The 19,759-nt window shown below is 43.1% G+C and overlaps 1 protein-coding gene across 10 annotated transcripts in view; it reads right to left on the bottom strand.

Annotated features, from left to right (window-relative positions):
* Positions 1 to 3,525: 3,525 nt before the first annotated feature.
* The window catches only part of septin9a (septin 9a), an 87,437-nt gene continuing 71,203 nt past the window's right edge, over positions 3,526 to 19,759 (bottom strand). For all 10 annotated transcript variants that reach the window (XM_083977791.1, XM_083977795.1, XM_083977797.1 and 7 more), the window contains 9 exons: positions 13,357 to 13,566; positions 10,767 to 10,895; positions 10,300 to 10,381; positions 9,853 to 9,990; positions 8,073 to 8,190; positions 7,512 to 7,607; positions 7,293 to 7,389; positions 6,128 to 6,179; positions 3,526 to 5,052 (listed from right to left, as the gene is read on the bottom strand). In XM_083977791.1, coding sequence (XP_083833917.1) covers positions 4,911 to 5,052; positions 6,128 to 6,179; positions 7,293 to 7,389; positions 7,512 to 7,607; positions 8,073 to 8,190; positions 9,853 to 9,990; positions 10,300 to 10,381; positions 10,767 to 10,895; positions 13,357 to 13,566 — 1,064 coding nt within the window. In that variant the 3' untranslated portion in view covers positions 3,526 to 4,910. The remainder of the gene's footprint in view (positions 5,053 to 6,127; positions 6,180 to 7,292; positions 7,390 to 7,511; positions 7,608 to 8,072; positions 8,191 to 9,852; positions 9,991 to 10,299; positions 10,382 to 10,766; positions 10,896 to 13,356; positions 13,567 to 19,759) is intronic.

Raw genomic sequence — 19,759 nt, 5'->3', positions numbered from 1 at the left:
CTCTCCTTCTCTGTCTGGATCATTCGCTCTCTGTGTCTCAAATGCTTTCCAGCAGTGTGTATGTCAACCAGCTCACCACTGTTGCACATAGAGCCGCACACTCCATCACGTTCTTATATTACCAGGGAGCGGTGTGGTTTACGACAGCTTGACGAGTTTGTTCCCATGATAAAATGACAGTTTCATCCTCGTATCCAACACATTTTTAAAATCCCTCCCTGAAAAACCCCCTCTGCCACGATTTCTTTGTTTTTCGAAAAACCACCTTCAGACTGTTTGGGAAATGTTTTGTCTTTCAAAGCCGCATTGCCTCAGCGTGAGCAAAACGCGCTTCCTCCTCGTCTGTTCAGTCAGCTAATTGAATTTGCAGCTGACTTTTAATTAACAGCGGGTCTGATTTGCATAAAGTCAGATCATTTGCATGTGGTCGGCAGCCCCTCCCCCCCTTTTCCCCCAGCTACATGTCTGAGTGCCTGGCACGGAGCCGAGAGCAAGGGGTGGAAAACTGACATTGGAGAGACTGGGATACGCAAGGAGGGAGAAAGGATTGGGCGGAGGAGGAGAAGGTGAGGTGTCTGCCAACAAAGGAGAGGAGAAACAGCAGATGGAGGAAGGAGGAGACAAATGGGGGCAAACAACAACTCGTGCCACGAGGTAAACGAGGAAGACATGAACACACGCAGCACGCACAACATGATCACCCACGCAGTGTCACACTGATGATGATAATACATACATTTTGTTTCAAAGACACATTTCAAAGACACCTTACAGTAAAGAGATAAAATGCAAGTTGAACACAAAATAGAATAGAATAAATAAAAATAGTTAAACGGAGTAGCTTTGTTAATGGAGGAGGGACGTGGGATTTGGAAACAGGAAGAGGATCAGTCTTGTACGGATGTCTTGTGGAAGTGAATTCCTGAGCACGAGTACACAAGTATCTCCACAGATTTTGCAATCAAGTTGGCTAATTACAAAATCAAAAAGGGGGAAAGCGGCGCAGTGCATGCTAAATAGTTATACTCGTCTTACAAACAGGTGTTAATTGGTGGCACGTCAGCTCTATGCAGATGAGCCTGGTGGAGTTGATAACAAGATGAAGCGATGAGGTGAAATTCATCGCGTAGTCATGTAATAGCAACAACGATTTGCTACAGAGGGACTTAAATGTGGAGCACATTCACGGATAGTCGGGTATAAAATAAAAAACGAAACTCCGCTTCTAGTTAAAGATTCTACATTTGATGACAACTCACTTCGAGGCAACCACCTTCCTTCAATCACACCGATACCGCACTGTAACCACCTCTTGCATATTCATGCGGCGACAGGATGAGCATTCGTCAAAATGCCTCCTGTCCACGAGCTCGCTGCGCTCTGATAGGCCCCATCCATCACTCTGTGCCAAAGAGCATGCCCGTATCTATTAATGGCCATCCCATAATGCCTAGTGGATTGGTGTCTCAGTTTACAGTGCACACACTCATGGCAAAGTTGTTAAGACGCATTAAAACAGATGGCGCAGTGCAAACTTGGAGCGTGTGCACGGGTTTATGTGCTCAAGTGTCACGACATCATCAGCACATCATACACTTAGAGAACAGAACTGCAGCTCTACATGTGCACACAGACACAGGTTCTCCTTCCCTCTCTCTCTCTCTCTCTCAGTCGCCAGACTTCATTAGTATCCAGAAAGAGCACAACTCATTACTGAATGTCATTAAGGCGGGCGGTGAAGTGCTGGGTGGCTGCCAACAGGACGACTGCTGGGTGGTGGTGCGCAGGGAGTGGACGAGCAACGGCCAGCTCGAGTAGAGATGCAGCTGCTTCTCTCTCTCCACTGCTCCCGGGGGAGAAGAAGGGAGCTGGAGAGAGGGACTGTGAGGGAGAATGTGTGTGTGTGTGTGTGTGTTTGGGGGGGGTCTCAAGTCTTAAGAGTTGAGGCGACGGGTGCGCTAAAGGGTCATGGCCACGGGTGTTACAGGCGTGTGCCTTCTGAATACTGTGGAAGATTGGGCACGGCAGGCGCCATTTTGAGGAGCGATGCGACGAGACGCCATTTTGAGGAGCTCTGCATGGAGATAACGGAGAATTATTAAGAAAACTGAACCAAGCCCTCTCACATTACACAAAAATCTGAGCCGTGGTCAAAGTTTTGACACTTGGAAAGCTGATTGATGACTCACGAGGTCACATGACACCATCAGCTTTACTGTGAGAATGTGACCTCAGATCATCAGTATTCTTCAACATGCACAAACCAGCATTTAGCTTTTATCGCCCACTTTGTTGTTTCACAGACAGTCGGTAGTTTGTGTTTCCACTATGACACACAGACTGAAATTAAAGGGGAACTATGAAAGTCTGGTCGCTTTTCCACTGTTTTGCTATAACCCTCCTCAACCCTCCATGTGCATTTGTTTTCAGCCAAGAGAAAGTAATCAGTGGAGTGGTGGATAACGTTATTTATCATATACAATGTGAATATCTGTGTAGTCTTATCTGTCATAAACAAGAGATTAGGGGTTACGGGGCGCGTTTGTGTTGCGGTGCGGCCAAGACGAGAGCTGGGACACCGGGGCGCTGATCGTGCCGGTAGGTTGGCTGAGAGACACGACATGGAAGGCAGAGCCTCCATTCTCCCTCGTAACAAGTTACAGGTCATTGTGATAACCATCACAATTACTCTGAAATGTTTAATTAAGGTGAAAATGTTGCAAAGTTCCTCTTTAACAAAGACATTTAAAACACAAAAACTATCTTTCTGTTTTAGCCTTTAGGTCAACAGGCAGAAACATTTCATCTTGTTGCTATGCACAAGTTCAGTGACTGTTTTGAGATTTTTAAACTGTGTACGACGAACACTGATTCCACATTGTTCACCTTTACTGGCAGATTGCTGTCAAAAGTGATTAGAGGTGTTTTGTTATAGAAAGATCTGATCAACTAAAATGTCAATGTCCAATGAACTAAGAAAAAACATTCGCAGCTTTATATTTCTGTAAAATCCCCATTTGACTCACAATATATGACGTACTTTGAACCACAGGAGGAAAATTAAGTGGTAGGTATCTGCCCACATACCTCTGGACGTTGATGTCTGCAGCCTCTCACTGATCCGAGGCCCTGACTGGAGCTCAGGACTCGTCCTCTCTCACTTCTCTTACTGAGGAAGAAAACATGCACTCATGCATTCAAGTGATTAGTGCTAATCAGCCATTCACCGACCTAGCAGGCAGCCATATTGATTTAGGAGGCTAATCAAGGAAAAGCTTAATGACACGGCAATTAAAGTGCTTCACTATGTGAATTACACCTGTGATTAAAAGCTATGGGGATCCAGTGTAGTATAAATGCTCTCAAGCGCATTTACAGCCAGAACATACAAGCTGATAAATTTAAGCTGTTGTTGTTTCTCTGCAGACTCGATCTGTGAAATGTGCTGATGAAGAAAAAAACGTTCACACACTAGTTTTAGAGGAAAATGTTCAGATAGATAAGATAGATCAAAGAAAATTAATATTTACAACTTTAATCTTTATTTCTTTAAAATAAGATAAAGGAAATTTAGTTATTATCAATAATACAAGTACAAAAAATGTTTCAGAACACAGAGGAATATACAGGACAGATCATGACAGTGACAACTTAGGAAATTATATATGGTTCAAACAGACAAAGACCTGGGTATATTATGGAAAATAGGAAAAAAAAAAGTGGGTCAGTCATTGGAAGAATAGATTTTTTTCCCCCGGATAACAAGGGAAAAGGACAGAAAAATGTCCACGGTAAATGTGGTTAACTTGGCACCAGCAAACCTGTTCTCTTTCCAGTTTCAGCCAACACGCGAGCAAACCTTCTCCAATAAATAAGGCACTGTGACGGGCCCAAAAGCAGGGTAAGTATGTGAGTGCTTATATGAATAATCTGAATAAGTGGACCACATCTGATGGTATATGTTCACATTTTATCTCGTGCATAAATACTTATTCATCTTAAATCACTCTTCAGATATTTCTATTAATAAACAATGACATTTATTACTGGGAATTTAAAAAGATGCCAAGGCCCTGACATCCATCTTTAACATGACATAGAACAAACAGTTAAAGCAAAACACAGCTTGTGACAAAAAAGATAAACTCAAACATACAATGTGCTATTTGATAACCTTTTTTTGTTGTTTGTGTTTGGTTAGCTACTACCGGGCGACGGCAGCTGAATGATTGTATGTGGGTCACATGTTGTCAAAGAGCTGCCCGGCTCCTCTCCAACATGCCGTCACTGACAGAAGATGTCGTGATCAAGTGCAATAATGAATATCATAATTTGGCACACGCGTCGCTACAGTACAGCGGTGTGCAAAAAGACAGAAACTGCACTTCTGTTACGGCATGAATCCTTAAAATAAACTGCTAAAAAATATCAAATCTTGGAGAAAAGTAAAAGTGAATCAAGATTAACATGATACTGTTTAAGGCAGTTCTGACTGAAACAAGTTGGTATCAGCTTGTTCTGTTTGGCCGTTGCAGAAACTTTGGCACCACGAGTTAAAAAAACCACCAAGGTTAACTGTAAGATCTGGAAGCAGGTAAAAAAAAAAAAAATCAAGCTGCAGCACATTACGAAGAAGCAAACGTCTCTTCACTCTCTTTGTCAGCATTAGTGAGAGGATAGTGTTTGTTTGATAACAAGGCCAAAAAACTGACATGAACTGTCCGTCAAGCCGCCAAAAAATATTGAAAACAGAGTCTCTGGCAGGCTTTTTAAGTTTCTATCCCACCTGTGAGATGGTGGGGGGCTGGAGTGGAGCGCTGGAGTGGTGGGAAGGTTGTCAATGAAGGTCAAAGTCTCATAGCAAATGAATGACGCCCAGCTGAGGTCAACCGCGACAGGGCAGGTGGCGTCTACATCTCGTGGGCGGCAAGATGATGTTCTGGGATACCGTTGGCATGAGCCACCACTGTGTTATTCTCATTGAGGCGCCTCACGCGGTACATTTCATAGTGGATGCTGCTGGTGATGTCCTTAATGTTCTGCATATGGGTCCTGTAAGAATCACACACACACAAAGCTGCATAAGGAACCAATACAAGTGTGAGAAACTTTCAGATTTTACAATAATATTTAATCCGTCCCTTCACTCAAAAATGCGGTTGTCATTGTTTCTTCAGTTGGACGTTTGAGCTTCACCGTGAGGAATGATGTATGAGCAGAGTTTGACATGGGAAGGCTGTTTTCACCTTTGTCTGTTTAAGGAGGAACTCTTTAAATCATGTTGAGGACCAGAGGTATGAGCTGCAGGATTATGCAACTTACACAAGTGTGATGTGGAAAGCTGGAAACTATCAGAGCTTTCACATTCACTGAGGATGGACTTTACAGTGAGGTAGGAAAGGTCTTGTGTCCTGCAGTGATTTTTTGATTGAGTGATATTATGTCGTAAACCATGTCTATAGGGCATCTTTAAACAGACAGACACCGCAACATGCAGCTGTTTAAGGGTCATGTACACTAATAAAACAATTATTAGGAATAATATGTTAATGTAAATAACGCGTTTGCCCTACATGCCTTTTTCTGAAAAAACCTTGTTTACATGATCCTCTTAGTTATCAGAAATGTTTCCTTGCGGTCTTCTGTTGTTTTCAACTCCAGTGGTGGAAGAAAAAGGTGAAAAGCATTCATACGTCGCGTGGGAGAGAGTTGTGTTGACGATGTTCTGTGATACTGAATGGCTCGACAACTTCAGGATGTTGCGGCGATCATTAGTAAGGCTGTGTGAAGTAATGAGGGTGGTCGTGAGCCTGTTGCCCCAGAGGAGAGGACAGTGTGTTCCCCAGTGCCTCTACAAATGCGAGAGGCTGTAGCACCGTACACAAAGCCATACTCTGCCACAATGTAGCTGTATACAGCACCGGAAAAACGGATTATTGTCCAAAAACCTACATTGGTCAAACTGTTTTCTCATAAACCAATAACTGCCTTAATCCGATAACAGTTATCGGTTTATGCTGTTTACATGACCACTTAAATGATCTGAAAACTACAGTTATCCAATTATAATCAGTTTGTTAGCGTGGATGTAAACGCACTCACTGATATGCAGAGAAATTTCACTCACCTGATGAGGAGATCCCTTAAATAGGCAAACTCACAGTGGGCTATGTTCTCAACTAAAAGGGAGAGATGGAGAGAAAGAATATCATAAGTTACTAGAAATAATCAAAAATGAGTCTGGAACAACAGAAAAAAGAGGTTCAACAGGCCAAAATAACGACAGGATGACAGCTGTGAGTTTTGTGTGTGGTTGTTGTTGAGTTTCCTGAACAGTCCACTAGGTGTAGTCAGTGATCTCAGTGTGTCGTCCCCACAGACGCACAGAGGCTGCACGTCGTGTCAACACTCAGATGCCATCGCCTGCTGCATTTTTCTATTACTGCTGACTTCACCCACTTAGAGCCTCTCTGGGGAGATAAGGCTGACTACTCAAAAAATTCCCGCCAGACGTGTGTTTTGTGTGTCTGCACAGCGCACACTGCAGGAAATGAAACTTCCTTTATGAGACACTTGATAAGAGGGGTGGTGCTGCCCGTCTAGAGTGGATAACATAATTAAATATTGAAAGACGAATCCTGCAGTAAAAATGGATGTTAACAAAGCAAAAACCACTGGCCGACAGATAAACTGAGTGAGCAATTCTTTATGAAGACCAGACAGAAAAGAACAAAGCTGACAAACACATTTTAATCTCGCAGTGCTGATAATGTGCAACTAGTTTGGAAAAAGTCAAAAGGCCCACTATCAAGTTTCTCCTGTACAACATATTTCATTTTCTACATGAGAGTCGTGTGAAACGTGGCTCTGGATACATTAGGGAGCCAAAGAAACAACAGCTGTGTGTGCTGGAGGCCCGAACCAGCGGAAAGGCACATGACACTAGTCTGACCACTGAATGAAGCATTGTTTTATTGACTGTCTGACTTAGTGAGGTCTTCATCAATCTGCCTCCTACTCAACACACCACTTCCTGTTGTGTTCTTCTTACAACCAAGACACCAGAGACGCGAGGTGCATGTTTAACTGAACTTGACTGACAAACTGACCACAAACCAACCACTGTCATCTTCGTGCATTTGGCAGTGTTATGTTATCTTGACACCTCCAGCTGTGGTACTGTATGTGCGTGCTGACAGAGTCTCTGTCCTGAAACTGTCTCTCAGAACAAATTCAAGCAGAAGAAGGAAATGGGGCTGAAATGGGAGGAAAGACGGAGAGAGAGCTGTTACCTTCAATAGTTCCCCACTTGGTCTTCCTACCCAGCAGCCTCCTGCCGTTGACCTGGTACTCCTGGTCGCTGCCCACCACAGCAAACGGGATCATCTCCTGCTCCATTGTTAAAGATCAGAACAGACGCTGGAGTCAGATATCAGTCTAATCAAGTGTATATAAAAAAACGGGACTGAATGGATTTAGGCTGTGCTGTAGCCAGGCACCGATCTCCTCACCCTAATCTTCTCGTTTATCATCCTGTCCTCTGCATCCTCGTCAAATTCCTTCTGTGGGTACACGTCAATCCCGTTGGCTCGCAGCTCTTCCCTGATCTGGTGAGAGCATGTTCAAACACACACAGAGAAATGAGTCTTTGACCCAAGAACAGTTTTAAAAGGATACAAAGTAGGACCTTTAATTGCTGGAGTAATTAGACAGCCGTGCTTGATGTAGTCTTAAGAGAAATCAAACACGAATGTGGCCTAAGACGGCACAATGTACAGATTAAGGTGGTATTAACACTAAACTGCCTACTAATCAGCGCCAAAAGTTTGGGCTTAGTCGTTAATCGCAGTCTGTATACAAACAGAGCAGAAAAACCTCACGAGACTGATGCCCGTTCATTAACAAACACACACACACACAAAGAAGATGATGATGATGCCAGTAAAACATACAAATCAAAGGCTGAATATACATGTGGATCTAATGGGGTAAAGGGGAGCATTAACACAAAACAGAAACATATTAAATAACTATAAACTGAAATTAAAAAACAAAGGATAGACATGTGTTACCTTCTTTTTGAAGAAGTCCCTCTCCTCCAGGGTGAGTGTATCCGCCTTGGCAATTACTGGAACGATGTTGACCACTTTACTGAGACGTCTCATGAATTCTACATCAAGAGGCCGCAGACTGGGAGAGATAGAGGGAGCAGACATTAGAGGCAGAAACATGGATGTAATGCCCAGCTCTCCCACCAGAGGGCAGATGTCTCCAACAGTTGCCCCAGATGGAAGAACTACTGTAACATGTTCGCAGTTCCAACTGTGACCTAATCATCTGATGAAGTGTGTGAGCAGCTCCTTGGTGAGTGTGAAAAGACTTGTGATCGGTTTGAGGGGCTCAGAACTTCTCTACAGTTTACTGAAAGCATCTGCATGCGGTTAGAGCAGCAGATCCTGGCCTTGCTCGCTACAACACTTCGACAAAGACTGGCCATTGTCAACAGCGAGCCCTGTGCACTCGAAAAGACAAAAGTGCAAAATTGATTGCATGCACCCAGACACCCACACAGACTCTCTGTCTCTCTCGTCCTTCCTGTCTCTGTCCCATTAGGCCTTTTAAAGGCAAACCCTGAGCAGCTGCTGGACACACCATGTGACATCTGCAGTGTTGGATCGACATGAAACGTTGCTGATGGGGCACAGAGACAGGGGGCCATTTTCACACCAGGCCCCCCTGACTGAGTAAAGACAGGCCTTGACATAAAAATTAATAAAGGTGCAGCCCTTGAACGGTGCTCTGTGTTCATGTGTGTCTGCGCACTTGAACAAGGCTGACGATCCACAGCTGCTTTCAACGTTTTCCCAAGACCTGCTGCTGCACTCGACTAGAGTTACACAAATGTAAAAGCTATAAAACGCACGGTGAATCCATCACTTGACAGACACACAAGACTGTGTGTACCCTCCCCCTTATTTCTTCTGCTAGTACACCCCAACCCCCTGAGCTCCGAACAGTGAGGGGCTGCACCAGCGGAGAGTGAAGAGGGAGGGCAGTTTATGCAGTTCAATCAGAGACAGATGTGTGTGTCTGTAAGAGATCCAGGGAGAGAAACTTGGGACACTTTGCTGCTTCGGGGCCTGGCGAGAGCAGCCCATCTTTCCAGTGTGTTTGTGTGTGTGAGTGTGTTTGTGTGTACTGGTGGTCTGGGATATGTTGAATCTAGCTGAGCAGAGAAGTGCAGGGACGTCCGTGTGTTCAGTACGAGGGATTAGAAAGCAGAGCGACACAGTGAAAAGCTTCAGATGATAAACTAAGGAAATGTCTATCAATGAATGATCTGTTTGAACATACACAACACACTGTTGGGCTAAAGGTTGAGTTAATATAATTCGGTTTTGCTCTCATGTAAGTGAAAGTAAGATCAAGTTAACCCCATTAATTTAGTTAACTGACTGACAGTCTCTGAAAGTGTCATTAAATGAACAGATGGATACCACCCACAGGGCCTGTACACTAAACATGAGGCTAAATAGAAAGCATTGGTTTCTGTGCAAATTAAACCGACCTATAACCTTTTGAGTTCCAGTTTTAATGCTGAGTGGCTCTTCTCATGCAACTCTCAGCAAGAACGCAAAGAGGTTTTACAAAGAAGAGCATCTTTTGTTCTTTCACATTTAAGATCAACAGAGGGCAGCACTGACACCCTCTCTGTGTTGTTGACAAATGAGAAGGTGGAATTAACATTCAGGCTGTCTTATCTGTGTGTGTTTGTGTGTTTTCTTCTTTCAACTTAAGTGCACTTGTTTGTGCCATGTGTCTATATTTAACCATGTTTGTACGTGTCCTTACCAGTGTCCGGTCGGGGGGATGAAGTATATGCAGCAGTGAACTCTGGAGTCTGGGATCCTTTTCTTCCTGTTGATATTGATCTCCTCCTGCAGGTATGCCTCGTACTGGTCATTAATGAACTTCATGATGGGCTGCCAGCTAGACCACAGCAGGGATTGATTGAAGGAATAAGGAAGATGGGAAGAGATGGAGATGAAAGAGGAAAGGCAGTAGCAGCATTTGGGTAGAAAAGGAAGACAAGGGGTGGATGGGTAGAAGGAGGAAGAGGGAGGGGCACAGAGAGCAAGACAAACAGAGAGGAGGGAGATAAAGATATAAAACCACAGAGCAGGAACAGGAAAAGTGGGACAACAGGAAAAGTAAGGAGAAAGGCAGAGGCTTCTGGTTAGACAATTCAAGTCTCACAGTTCATATAGTTCATGCAGTGACAGTGGGACTGTAACTCACCAGTTCTCATTGTTGATTTGGTCTCCAAAGCCTGGTGTGTCAATGACTGTCAGCTTCATTCTCACTCCCTTCTCCTCAATGTCTGCACACAAACAAAAACCCAAGCTTTAAAAATACTTCTACAGTACACTTATAAAACAACCAGAGCAGCAGGTGCTGTAGAGACATGATTTGTGATGGATGGAAAATAGAGAGGTCAACTTTAGAACTGTTTGTTTTGTAAGTTTAAGAACACATTAAAAAAGAGCACTAATAGCTGTCTGCAATTAAAGAAAATTATATTTAAAGAAGGGGAAGAGGAAAAGTAGAGTGAAAGAAAAATAAGATAAAGGTTTGGAATGACTAGACGAGCACTGCTGACAGATGATACAGTCTGTGACAGAGGCAGGGTGTATTTTGGCTCACAGACCTACAGCCAAAAAGAGGGGACAGAGAGAGAAGAACTGAGGGGATTGAGAGGGCCATACCATGACTGATCGACTTGATTTCAATCGTTTTGGGGATCTTCTCCTGTGCTGTAGCCAGCACCGACTTACGGCTGACTTTAGACTTGAACAGTGTGTTCATCAGAGTAGACTTTCCTAGGCCACTCTGTCCTGTAAGCAAAAAACAAAGACAAAAACATAAATCCAAACAAGATTCTGTGTTTAAAACTCGTCTATTGTTGGACTGAGGCTGTGACACGCTGCAGGCGTCTGTCTACACACAAACACTGCCTGCAAATCCATCAATATGCATGAGCACAACCCAAACACACCATCAAATAGACAAAGTGGATCCAAGGTAAACCGTTCTCATGTGCAATGACTGACCAGACATTTAGTAAGTCTTCCACTTTGTGATGCAATTCAATGTAAAACTCCTGTCCTGTATCAATGCTACCTACAAGATGCCAGGAATTTATTTAAATACTGGGTCACAGATAACATGGTAATGATCATAATAATATCTTTGCTTATGCAGCTCTTTTCTTAACAATTCTTAACTGCTAACCAGTGAAACACAATATTGAACCATAATGCTGCAATGAATAAATGAAAGAGTTTAAAAATATAACATTGAATATAGTAGTAAAAAACAATGATGAACACATACACACAAAAATAAAGCCAGGATAAACACATGAAGTACTATGAAATCTAAAAGAATGTATGTTAAACAGGTGATTATACATTAGATTTTATTTAGTATCCATAAAAGGAGGTTTATTTTCTCCCTCTAATTATATAATTTGTCATTTGCATATATTTTTAACAAGATGATCACACAAACGGTTGCTGTTGCTCTGCTGGATAAGACAGCCTGGGGGCATCTTTATGATAGGAGCTTGCTGCCTAAATGAACTGTATGAGTATAGGTCAAACGTGTTTTAAAAAAACCCCAACAGGAACCACAGGTTAATGAAGATGAGCTTGGAGGGGCCTAGTGGCCAACGAAACTTCACAGTTCAGCCTCAGGTTAAGTCAACACAAATGATAGGAGACACACCCGCTGATACAGTCGCATTTACATGCAGTCAGCAGTGAGTTCATGCAACCATGGATCTACTGTATGCAAGAGACAACAGCTGCAGATTTTATTGGCTGGAGAGTTAATCATCACATGCCAAATTTGCATTGGGTCTACTATGAAGCCTCTATCAGCCCTCTACTGCATCCATCCACCCTCTCTGTAACAGATGTATTTCCCAAAGTGTCTTGGTCCGACATTCTTTCACCGACTACAGTACCATCGCAAGAGTGATGCCAAAATCCCACGCTTGCCTCCTGTACAGTATGTGACCAAAGTGCTGCAGATTTCGTTTAAAACTGTGTCAGGAAAGAAAAACTGTGACAAAATATCTCCAAAACAAAACGGATTGAAAAAATCAATTTGAAAGTCATAATTAGAAGAGAGACTGTGTCAAATTTAATACATATTTTGTGAAGCCACAGCCTTCTAATCAGTTCATTCCTCAGTGAAGAAGTTACATTTCATTCAAATTAAACTGTGGGCCTGGCTGCTCTGAGACATAATACAAAAGTGACTCCTTCGCCACCCAAATATCTAAAACAAAGACGATAACCCAAACACCTCATTTCAAAAAGCCTAATTCCTTGCTGCACTGCTCTCCTTTCTTTAGGCGATGGAATATAATTTCGCTTGAATGCAAAAACCACATGGAGACTGACTGTGTTCAGTTCTGTTTATCACTGCCTCCACAACTTTGCATGACTCGGTTTCAACCCTGAGGCTGCTTCTTAAATCAAGCAAGCTTTTTTTTTTTTTTTTTTAATGGCTGAAACACAGACCAACCGGCGCGACATCACCCAGAGGAGACATACAGTAGGTAGGTGGTGTGAGTTTTACGGCAGCCCGTTAACTGTGTGTGTGTAATTAGCTCCCTTTTCAAAAGGTGTCTGATCACAGTGATGAGGGCCCAATGAGTCCTACTGTGTTTGGCTGCTAATTAAAAAAGATTTGAGGTCTCAGTTTTTTCTACCCAAACTTAATTAGAGAGAAATGGCATCACACCTGAATGATGGGACACGTTATGACAGTTGGCTGCGCTCGTTTTGGGATAAACATGCAAGATAACAGGTGGATACTGCAGGAAAAATGTAGCCTACTCTTGATAACAAGGCTCAGAGAATGAGAAAGTTGAACGATAAAAAAAAAATCCACTTTACAGAGTACAGTAAATTATTACATCTGCAGCCAAGTAATGTCAGGGCTTGAGTGCGTCCCTGAAACATAGGCATATTTTAATAGTCGTCATGGAGACATTCATCCTCACTATTTGAGAAATCCTAGACATTTAGGAGCAGTCGGCATCCACAACACGGCAATCAAGGGCCAAGTCAAGGAATATAATACAGGAATATTTCCGATGCCTGCATGTCTTGTGGTGTCTGTGTGGAGTGAGATATTTTCTCTGAAGTTCTTGTCATGCAAATGTAAAACCCACTTAGAAACTTAGATTTGTGGCAAATAAATTAGTAATCTCCAATAAAGCAATCAAAGTCTTTTCATCAAACGTAACCCAGTTACATTAGTGTGTCTGCACGCTCTACTTACCCACAACCATGATGTTGAGCTCAAATCCCTGCTTCATGGCCTTCCTCCTCATCTGCTCCAAAATGGCATCAATGCCCACATAACTGAAGTCCACCGCGGGGCCGCCGGCCTTTTCCCCGTACAGGCCCCCCACTGCTGGGGGCATCACAGCATCGGGCACCACTGCCTCAGACATGGCACTGCCGCTGTAGCTGGAGATCACCTCTGACCCTGATTGGACAGAGAAAGAGAAAATGTCAGAGGACAGTTGCTGAGGTTATTACCGTGGAGGGATCAGATGGCGCTGGAGAGTAGTGAGTGACAGATAAATATTTGATAGCAATGCCAAGAATGTGAAAAACAAATACTTTAAGTAAGATGAGGGAGCAGATGAGAGAGTTTGTAGCTGGGTACGGTATTGGAAAACAGTCACGCTACAAGAACTCAAAGAATCCAAGTCTCTGAGTAATCACTACTCAAACAAGGCACCACCTACCTACAGATGTTACTGGTTCAAAATTGCGGACTTCACGCGTGGTCCACGCGAGACGGCACAAGACTCAGGCATTTTTTTTCTTTGGCGAGACAAGAGGTTTTAATGAAAAGCCTCAATGTGCCAAAACAACCGCCAGGTGGCATCTGTGAGAACGGAGGACGACAGGCGGATGACTCAGTGATCTGTGCAGTAATCCACAGCTTAAACTCTAGGCTATTAAACTAGAACTAAGGCCCAATCCCATTTCTCTTTTTTACCCCTACCCCTTCCCCTACCCCTTGCCCCTCGCCCCTTGAAACGGAGCTACAAGGGGTAGGGGTAGAAAGTCAACCCCTCCGAATTGGGACACCCCTTCAACAATCACATACGTCATCACGTAGTCTCACTGGCTTTTACGTAAGCTGATGCGGCGAGCTTTTGCCAGAAATCAAATAGCGTGTTCCATATAACTTAATAAAATAAGATAAAACTTAATGCAGACTGATCGGTTCATTGTAAAACATTTATTTACTGATGTAAATGTGGTGATTTCTGTACACAGAGCCCAGAGGCAGCGCTGCCTGCTCCTCTGACTGGTACATGAAGCATAACTTTTCATCCAAATAAACTAATGCTACTGCCACAATTGTCAGATTTCATCAATGAGACCAACATTTAAATGCTGAAAAGAATTTAACATGCTGGTGGTAAACCTCTAAAAACCCGCGGATAAGTTAATTAACGACCGCCTTCTCTCCCGGCGGGACCGGGACGAGAACGTAATTTGGCCGGTGGAGCAGCGCTGCAGACCGGCTGCTGTCTCTGTGAGGAGCCGCTCCTCCTGGAGCAAACTTCTAACCCGCCGTCATTTGGATAAACTAACCGCACATTTGGGACCTAAATAGTTACTTTCTCGCAAGAAAAAATATTAAAACTTAATAAAGTGACGTAATAACAGCGCTACAGTGAGAAATAAAACAGCTTTTCGTTTTACAGCCACCGCTGCCGGCTGCCGCAAGATGCATTCTGGGAAATTTTCATACCCCTCCGTTTGGAGTGTGCCTCTGAAAAATCTCCGTTTGGAGGGCTATGTAGCCCTACCCCTTCCCCCTACCCCTCTGTCCTAACGGGGATTGGGACACCCCTACCCCTACACGTGAACGCGCAAAACGGAGGGGTAGGGGTAAGTGGTAGGGCCAAGGGGTGAAATGGGATTGGGCCTAACTACTGTATACCCTGCCTAAATCACATAAACTATTGTAATATGATAAAGCCTGTCTTGCTTTATGACTTGATGATTATGTATCACAAATTATGAAGGATCATCTGCGCAAGGCAAAGATGATAGCATCAACAAAACACGTCGTAACACACGCGGCTGTATGGGACAGGCTTTTATTTAATTCAGCACTCACTTTAAGTTAAACACTTTTTAATTCATAAAAACTGCTCGGCAGCGAGAAACGGACGCGTTTCGGCAATCAGCCGTCCTCAGCGTTTTTTGACTTTGAATTTTTTTGGACTGGCACCCGATTCACCCGTTCATACCTTGAGTTGAGCACGCCAGGTTTGCTGATTTTATTTAATTCAGAACAAACCGCTTAGCAAAAATGGAAAATATAGTCTATAATAATTAATTGATCTGTTGTTTGGCCACTGTTTGAAAATAACCCGAATTATGAGCAAATAATCTGATCCAGAGCAGCAGTCATAATCAGACTTCTTCTAAATAAACCTAAACATTCATTCTTCTTTCTCTTCTTCTTCACAGGAGAAAATGAGGTGCGCTGCGCTCACGGACGCGTTGATGTTTTGTGATTTATCTGCTGCCTTGACTCTGCCCTTTATACATGTGCGTTCAGATTAACAATAAGACAAGCCATGGTTGAGTTTATTGAGTTAATAATCAGCATCTTAGTACCTCTGATCCGGAGCGATAGTGTTATGAAAATCGCTACAGTTGAACTGGTCTGGTTTTTAGCTGCTCAATCTCATTGTTTCAAAGAAAAGGGATTGATTTTTATAACAAAATGAAACGAAAACAATATTATATTGATACATTGTTGCCGCGTGAATGGCCAATTGCCATACGGCCGACATGTAAATCAGCTGTTTCGATGGGCGTTATATGAATAGAGATGTTAATGTGGTACTTTCTTGTGAATGAACGGGTCTGTGTCACTTTGGGGCTGGGCGATAAAACATAGGATAAATAACTTTCCCTCGATAGAAGACGCGGCCGATACAAAGTCGTTTCATTCATCCATTTTTTGACAGACAACACAAACAGCCAGTGATAATGAGAGTGGTGACACCGTCAGCCATGCAGCCGGCCTGGACTTTTTATTTTTAATTATGAAGGATCATCTGCGCAAGGCAAAGATGATAGCATCAACAAAACACGGCGTAACACACGCGGCTGTATGGGACAGGCTTTTATTTAATTCAGAACAAACCGCTTAGCAAAAATGGAAAATATAGTCTATAATAATTAATTGATCTGTTGTTTGGCCACTGTTTGAAAATAACCCGAATTATGAGCAAATAATCTGATCCAGAGCAGCAGTCATAATCAGACTTCTTCTAAATAAACCGCTCTAAATAACTTACTCTTCTTCTAAATAACCCTAAACCGCTCTGAGGCGAAACCAACTAACAGGGAGGAGTTGGAAGCAGCGATCCAGACATTTTGGATGGAGAAGCTGACCATCAGCGTCTGTAATAAGTACATCGATCATCTGGACAGTGTCATTGAGAAAGTTATAGAACTGAAGGGAGGAGCGACTGGCATGTGACCGTAATCGATATCCTGTCCTGGGGATGCTGTTTGTGTGCCTGCTGGTGACTGTAGCCTAATATAAAGCTGCTGTATATTTTAAATAAAGCTAGAGAAAAAAAATCTGGCATGAGTTAGTTCTTTGTTCTAAAGTTGTGGGAAATATACTAGAGACAAAAGAAGGGACACGCACATTAGGGCAGGTGACGTTATGTAAACAAACATTTTTATCATGTGATCAACAACTCACATGTCTATTCTCTTAGTTACATAGGCTATAATTTAACACATATGTTGGATGATCGCGCTGTTTTATAACTTTAAACGTATGTTGTTATTTGTCTCAAACGTCCCACCTATGCGGGTCGTTTGAGACACAGAGGAGGGGCGGTTGAAACAGCATGTTTTAAACAGAAACTACTGACATTAGGCTACTCCCGTTATGAAGCTTATCTGTGAAACGTGCGCTGCTCAGAGACTGGGCAGAACGGTCCCACTTGCTTTCTCCCCGGCTACGTTGGTGGAGATCTCCCACACAGTAAAAGATTTAGGCAACACATTCTTCCAGCTGGCTGTTTTTCTTCCAGTTACAGAAAGTAGCCTATGTGCAAAGTACCACATTAACATCTCTATTCATATAACGCCCATCGAAACAGCTGATTTACATGTCGGCCGTATGGCGATTGGCCATTCACGCGGCTTTGTTCTTGGTTTCGGCCAATCAGCTTATAAGCACATGGCTAATTATCAGCTTTCAACCAATCACACTGTTTTAATGTGTGTGTGAAAGTTATTTTCTTTAGTTCATTTTCGTTTCTTTTGGATTTTTTTTTACAACAATGTATCAATATAATATTGTTTTCGTTTCATTTCGTTATAAAAATCAATCCCTTTTCTTTGAAACAACGAGATTGAGCAGCTAAAAACCAGACCAGTTCAACTGTAGCGATTTTCATAACACTATCGCTCCGGATCAGAGGTACTAAGATGCTGATTATTAACTCAATAAACTCAACCATGGCTTGTCTTATTGTTAATCTGAACGCACATGTATAAAGGGCAGAGTCAAGGCAGCAGATAAATCACAAAACATCAACGCGTCCGTGAGCGCAGCGCACCTCATTTTCTCCTGTGAAGAAGAAGAGAAAAAAGAATGAATGTTTAGGTTTATTTAGAAGAAGTCTGATTATGACTGCTGCTCTGGATCAGATTATTTGCTCATAATTCGGGTTATTTTCAAACAGTGGCCAAACAACCGATCAATTAATTATTATAGACTATATTTTCCATTTTTGCTAAGCGGTTTGTTCTGAATTAAATAAAAGCCTGTCCCATACAGCCGCGTGTGTTACGCCGTGTTTTGTTGATGCTATCATCTTTGCCTTGCGCAGATGATCCTTCATAATTAAAAATAAAAAGTCCAGGCCGGCTGCATGGCTGACGGTGTCACCACTCTCATTATCACTGGCTGTTTGCGTTGTCTGTCAAAAAATGGATGAATGAAACGACTTTGTATCGGCCGCGTCTTCTATCGAGGGAAAGTTATTTATCCTATGTTTTATCGCCCAGCCCCAAAGTGACACAGACCCGTTCATTCACAAGAAATCATCCAGCTGCACTCTCAAACAAGGTGCGGAGTGAGAAATCTGCGGCACTACTGCACAGTACTGTAGTTGGCTCATTTTAAAAACACATTTTGGAGATGACGAGACAGATGACTGAAAAAAGAGAGTGAGACGTGGGCTATAGTCTACTGTAGCTGCCGTCGTTACATTTTGTCATTGAAAAACGAGGCTACTATATTATTTACTGTCTGCAGCTAGTTCTCCTTTCATCCTCTTGTATTCTGTATCATGAACAGCGCCACTCCTAATCGCGGCTATCAGGCTGTCAGCATTGTCCCCAAAACGTCTGAGCAGTATTTAGTACGGTGCTGCCACCTAGAGGAAAACAGTTGTGGTGAAAAGTCACGCGATCACGCGATCCTGCAGTGCAGGAAAAACCCCGCAATTTTGAACCAGTAACATCTGTACTGTAAAATGTCAAGCTAATCAAACACAATCAAGTATGTCATCATGAGCCATGAAAATCACCTTGTACACAAAAAAAACACCTCTCTAATGCTTTGGATGTACCTGCTTGAGGAGGACGGGTACTGTTAAATGGATTTAGTTGGTGTAGCCTGTTTTCTAATCAAACACCGCTGGACTCTCAAGCGGGCGGGATGGCTGGTCTCATGCCAACAGAGACTCTTGGCTCGACAGAAAACTCTCGAAAATATACGCTCTAGTCTGTAGTATTACAGCACTTTGCACTTGGCAGGAGGTTATCCCTGCAGTTTGTTTTGCTAATGATTAGCTTAATGTCCTTCTGTGGAATGCCTGCAGATGTGTGTCCAATCATAAGCTAAATATTCAACTTTTAATATGCTCACTAAGGTCTGTACATTGTACGTACATGTAAAACTGCCGCAACAATGTGTTTAGTCAGTGTAGGTGAAGAATTTACAGTGTTTATGTCTCGGTCTGTATGTCCAGTAGTTTGAGTGGCTGCCGCCCCTCACAAGGCCTCCCGTCCCCTCGCTCTACACAGCGCAGTGGTACTGTCCTGTTAATGCGAGTGGAAAAGAGAGAGAGGGCTGATTCTGAAACCCGATACACTCGCCCTGCTAGCCTGGCGTTCACACTCACGCACTCAGTACATGCTTGAGTATGTCGATTTAAATGCAGAGGTCGACATGGCCTCGTATGCGCTCGCTCTTGTCTTTCTTCTACTGTATGTGACCACACAGATGACCTGTAGGTACACGCCAATGTGAACACACACACACACACTGGCTGCCAAGAGTTTAACAGCAATTGGATTCCAGCTCTGCCACAAATCTTACCCCGCAACACTTGTCCTGCCACATGGAAAAAAAAAAGTCCAGACTTAGCCAGTTCCCTTGTACTGTATCACTTGGGGAACAAATCAACAGGGAACGGCACCGCTGCTAGTGGGAGCTCCACGCACGTCAAACTGGCACTGCATTGATTAATGGATGAGATTCAGGGAAGAAAAACACTCCTGTGGAAATCCAACACTAGTTCATATTCAGCACTGAGTCTTACTTTTATAATGTGCTCCATTGTGTGTGTGAGTGTATGTGTCATAGAGACCCACCTATGGAAGCA

This window comes from Trachurus trachurus (genome assembly GCF_905171665.1).
Source record: "Trachurus trachurus genome assembly, chromosome: 8".
Classification (NCBI taxonomy): Eukaryota; Metazoa; Chordata; class Actinopteri; order Carangiformes; family Carangidae; genus Trachurus; species Trachurus trachurus.
The sequence above is the reverse complement of the archived record's forward strand: the minus strand, read 5'-3'. Positions and strand labels throughout refer to the sequence as shown.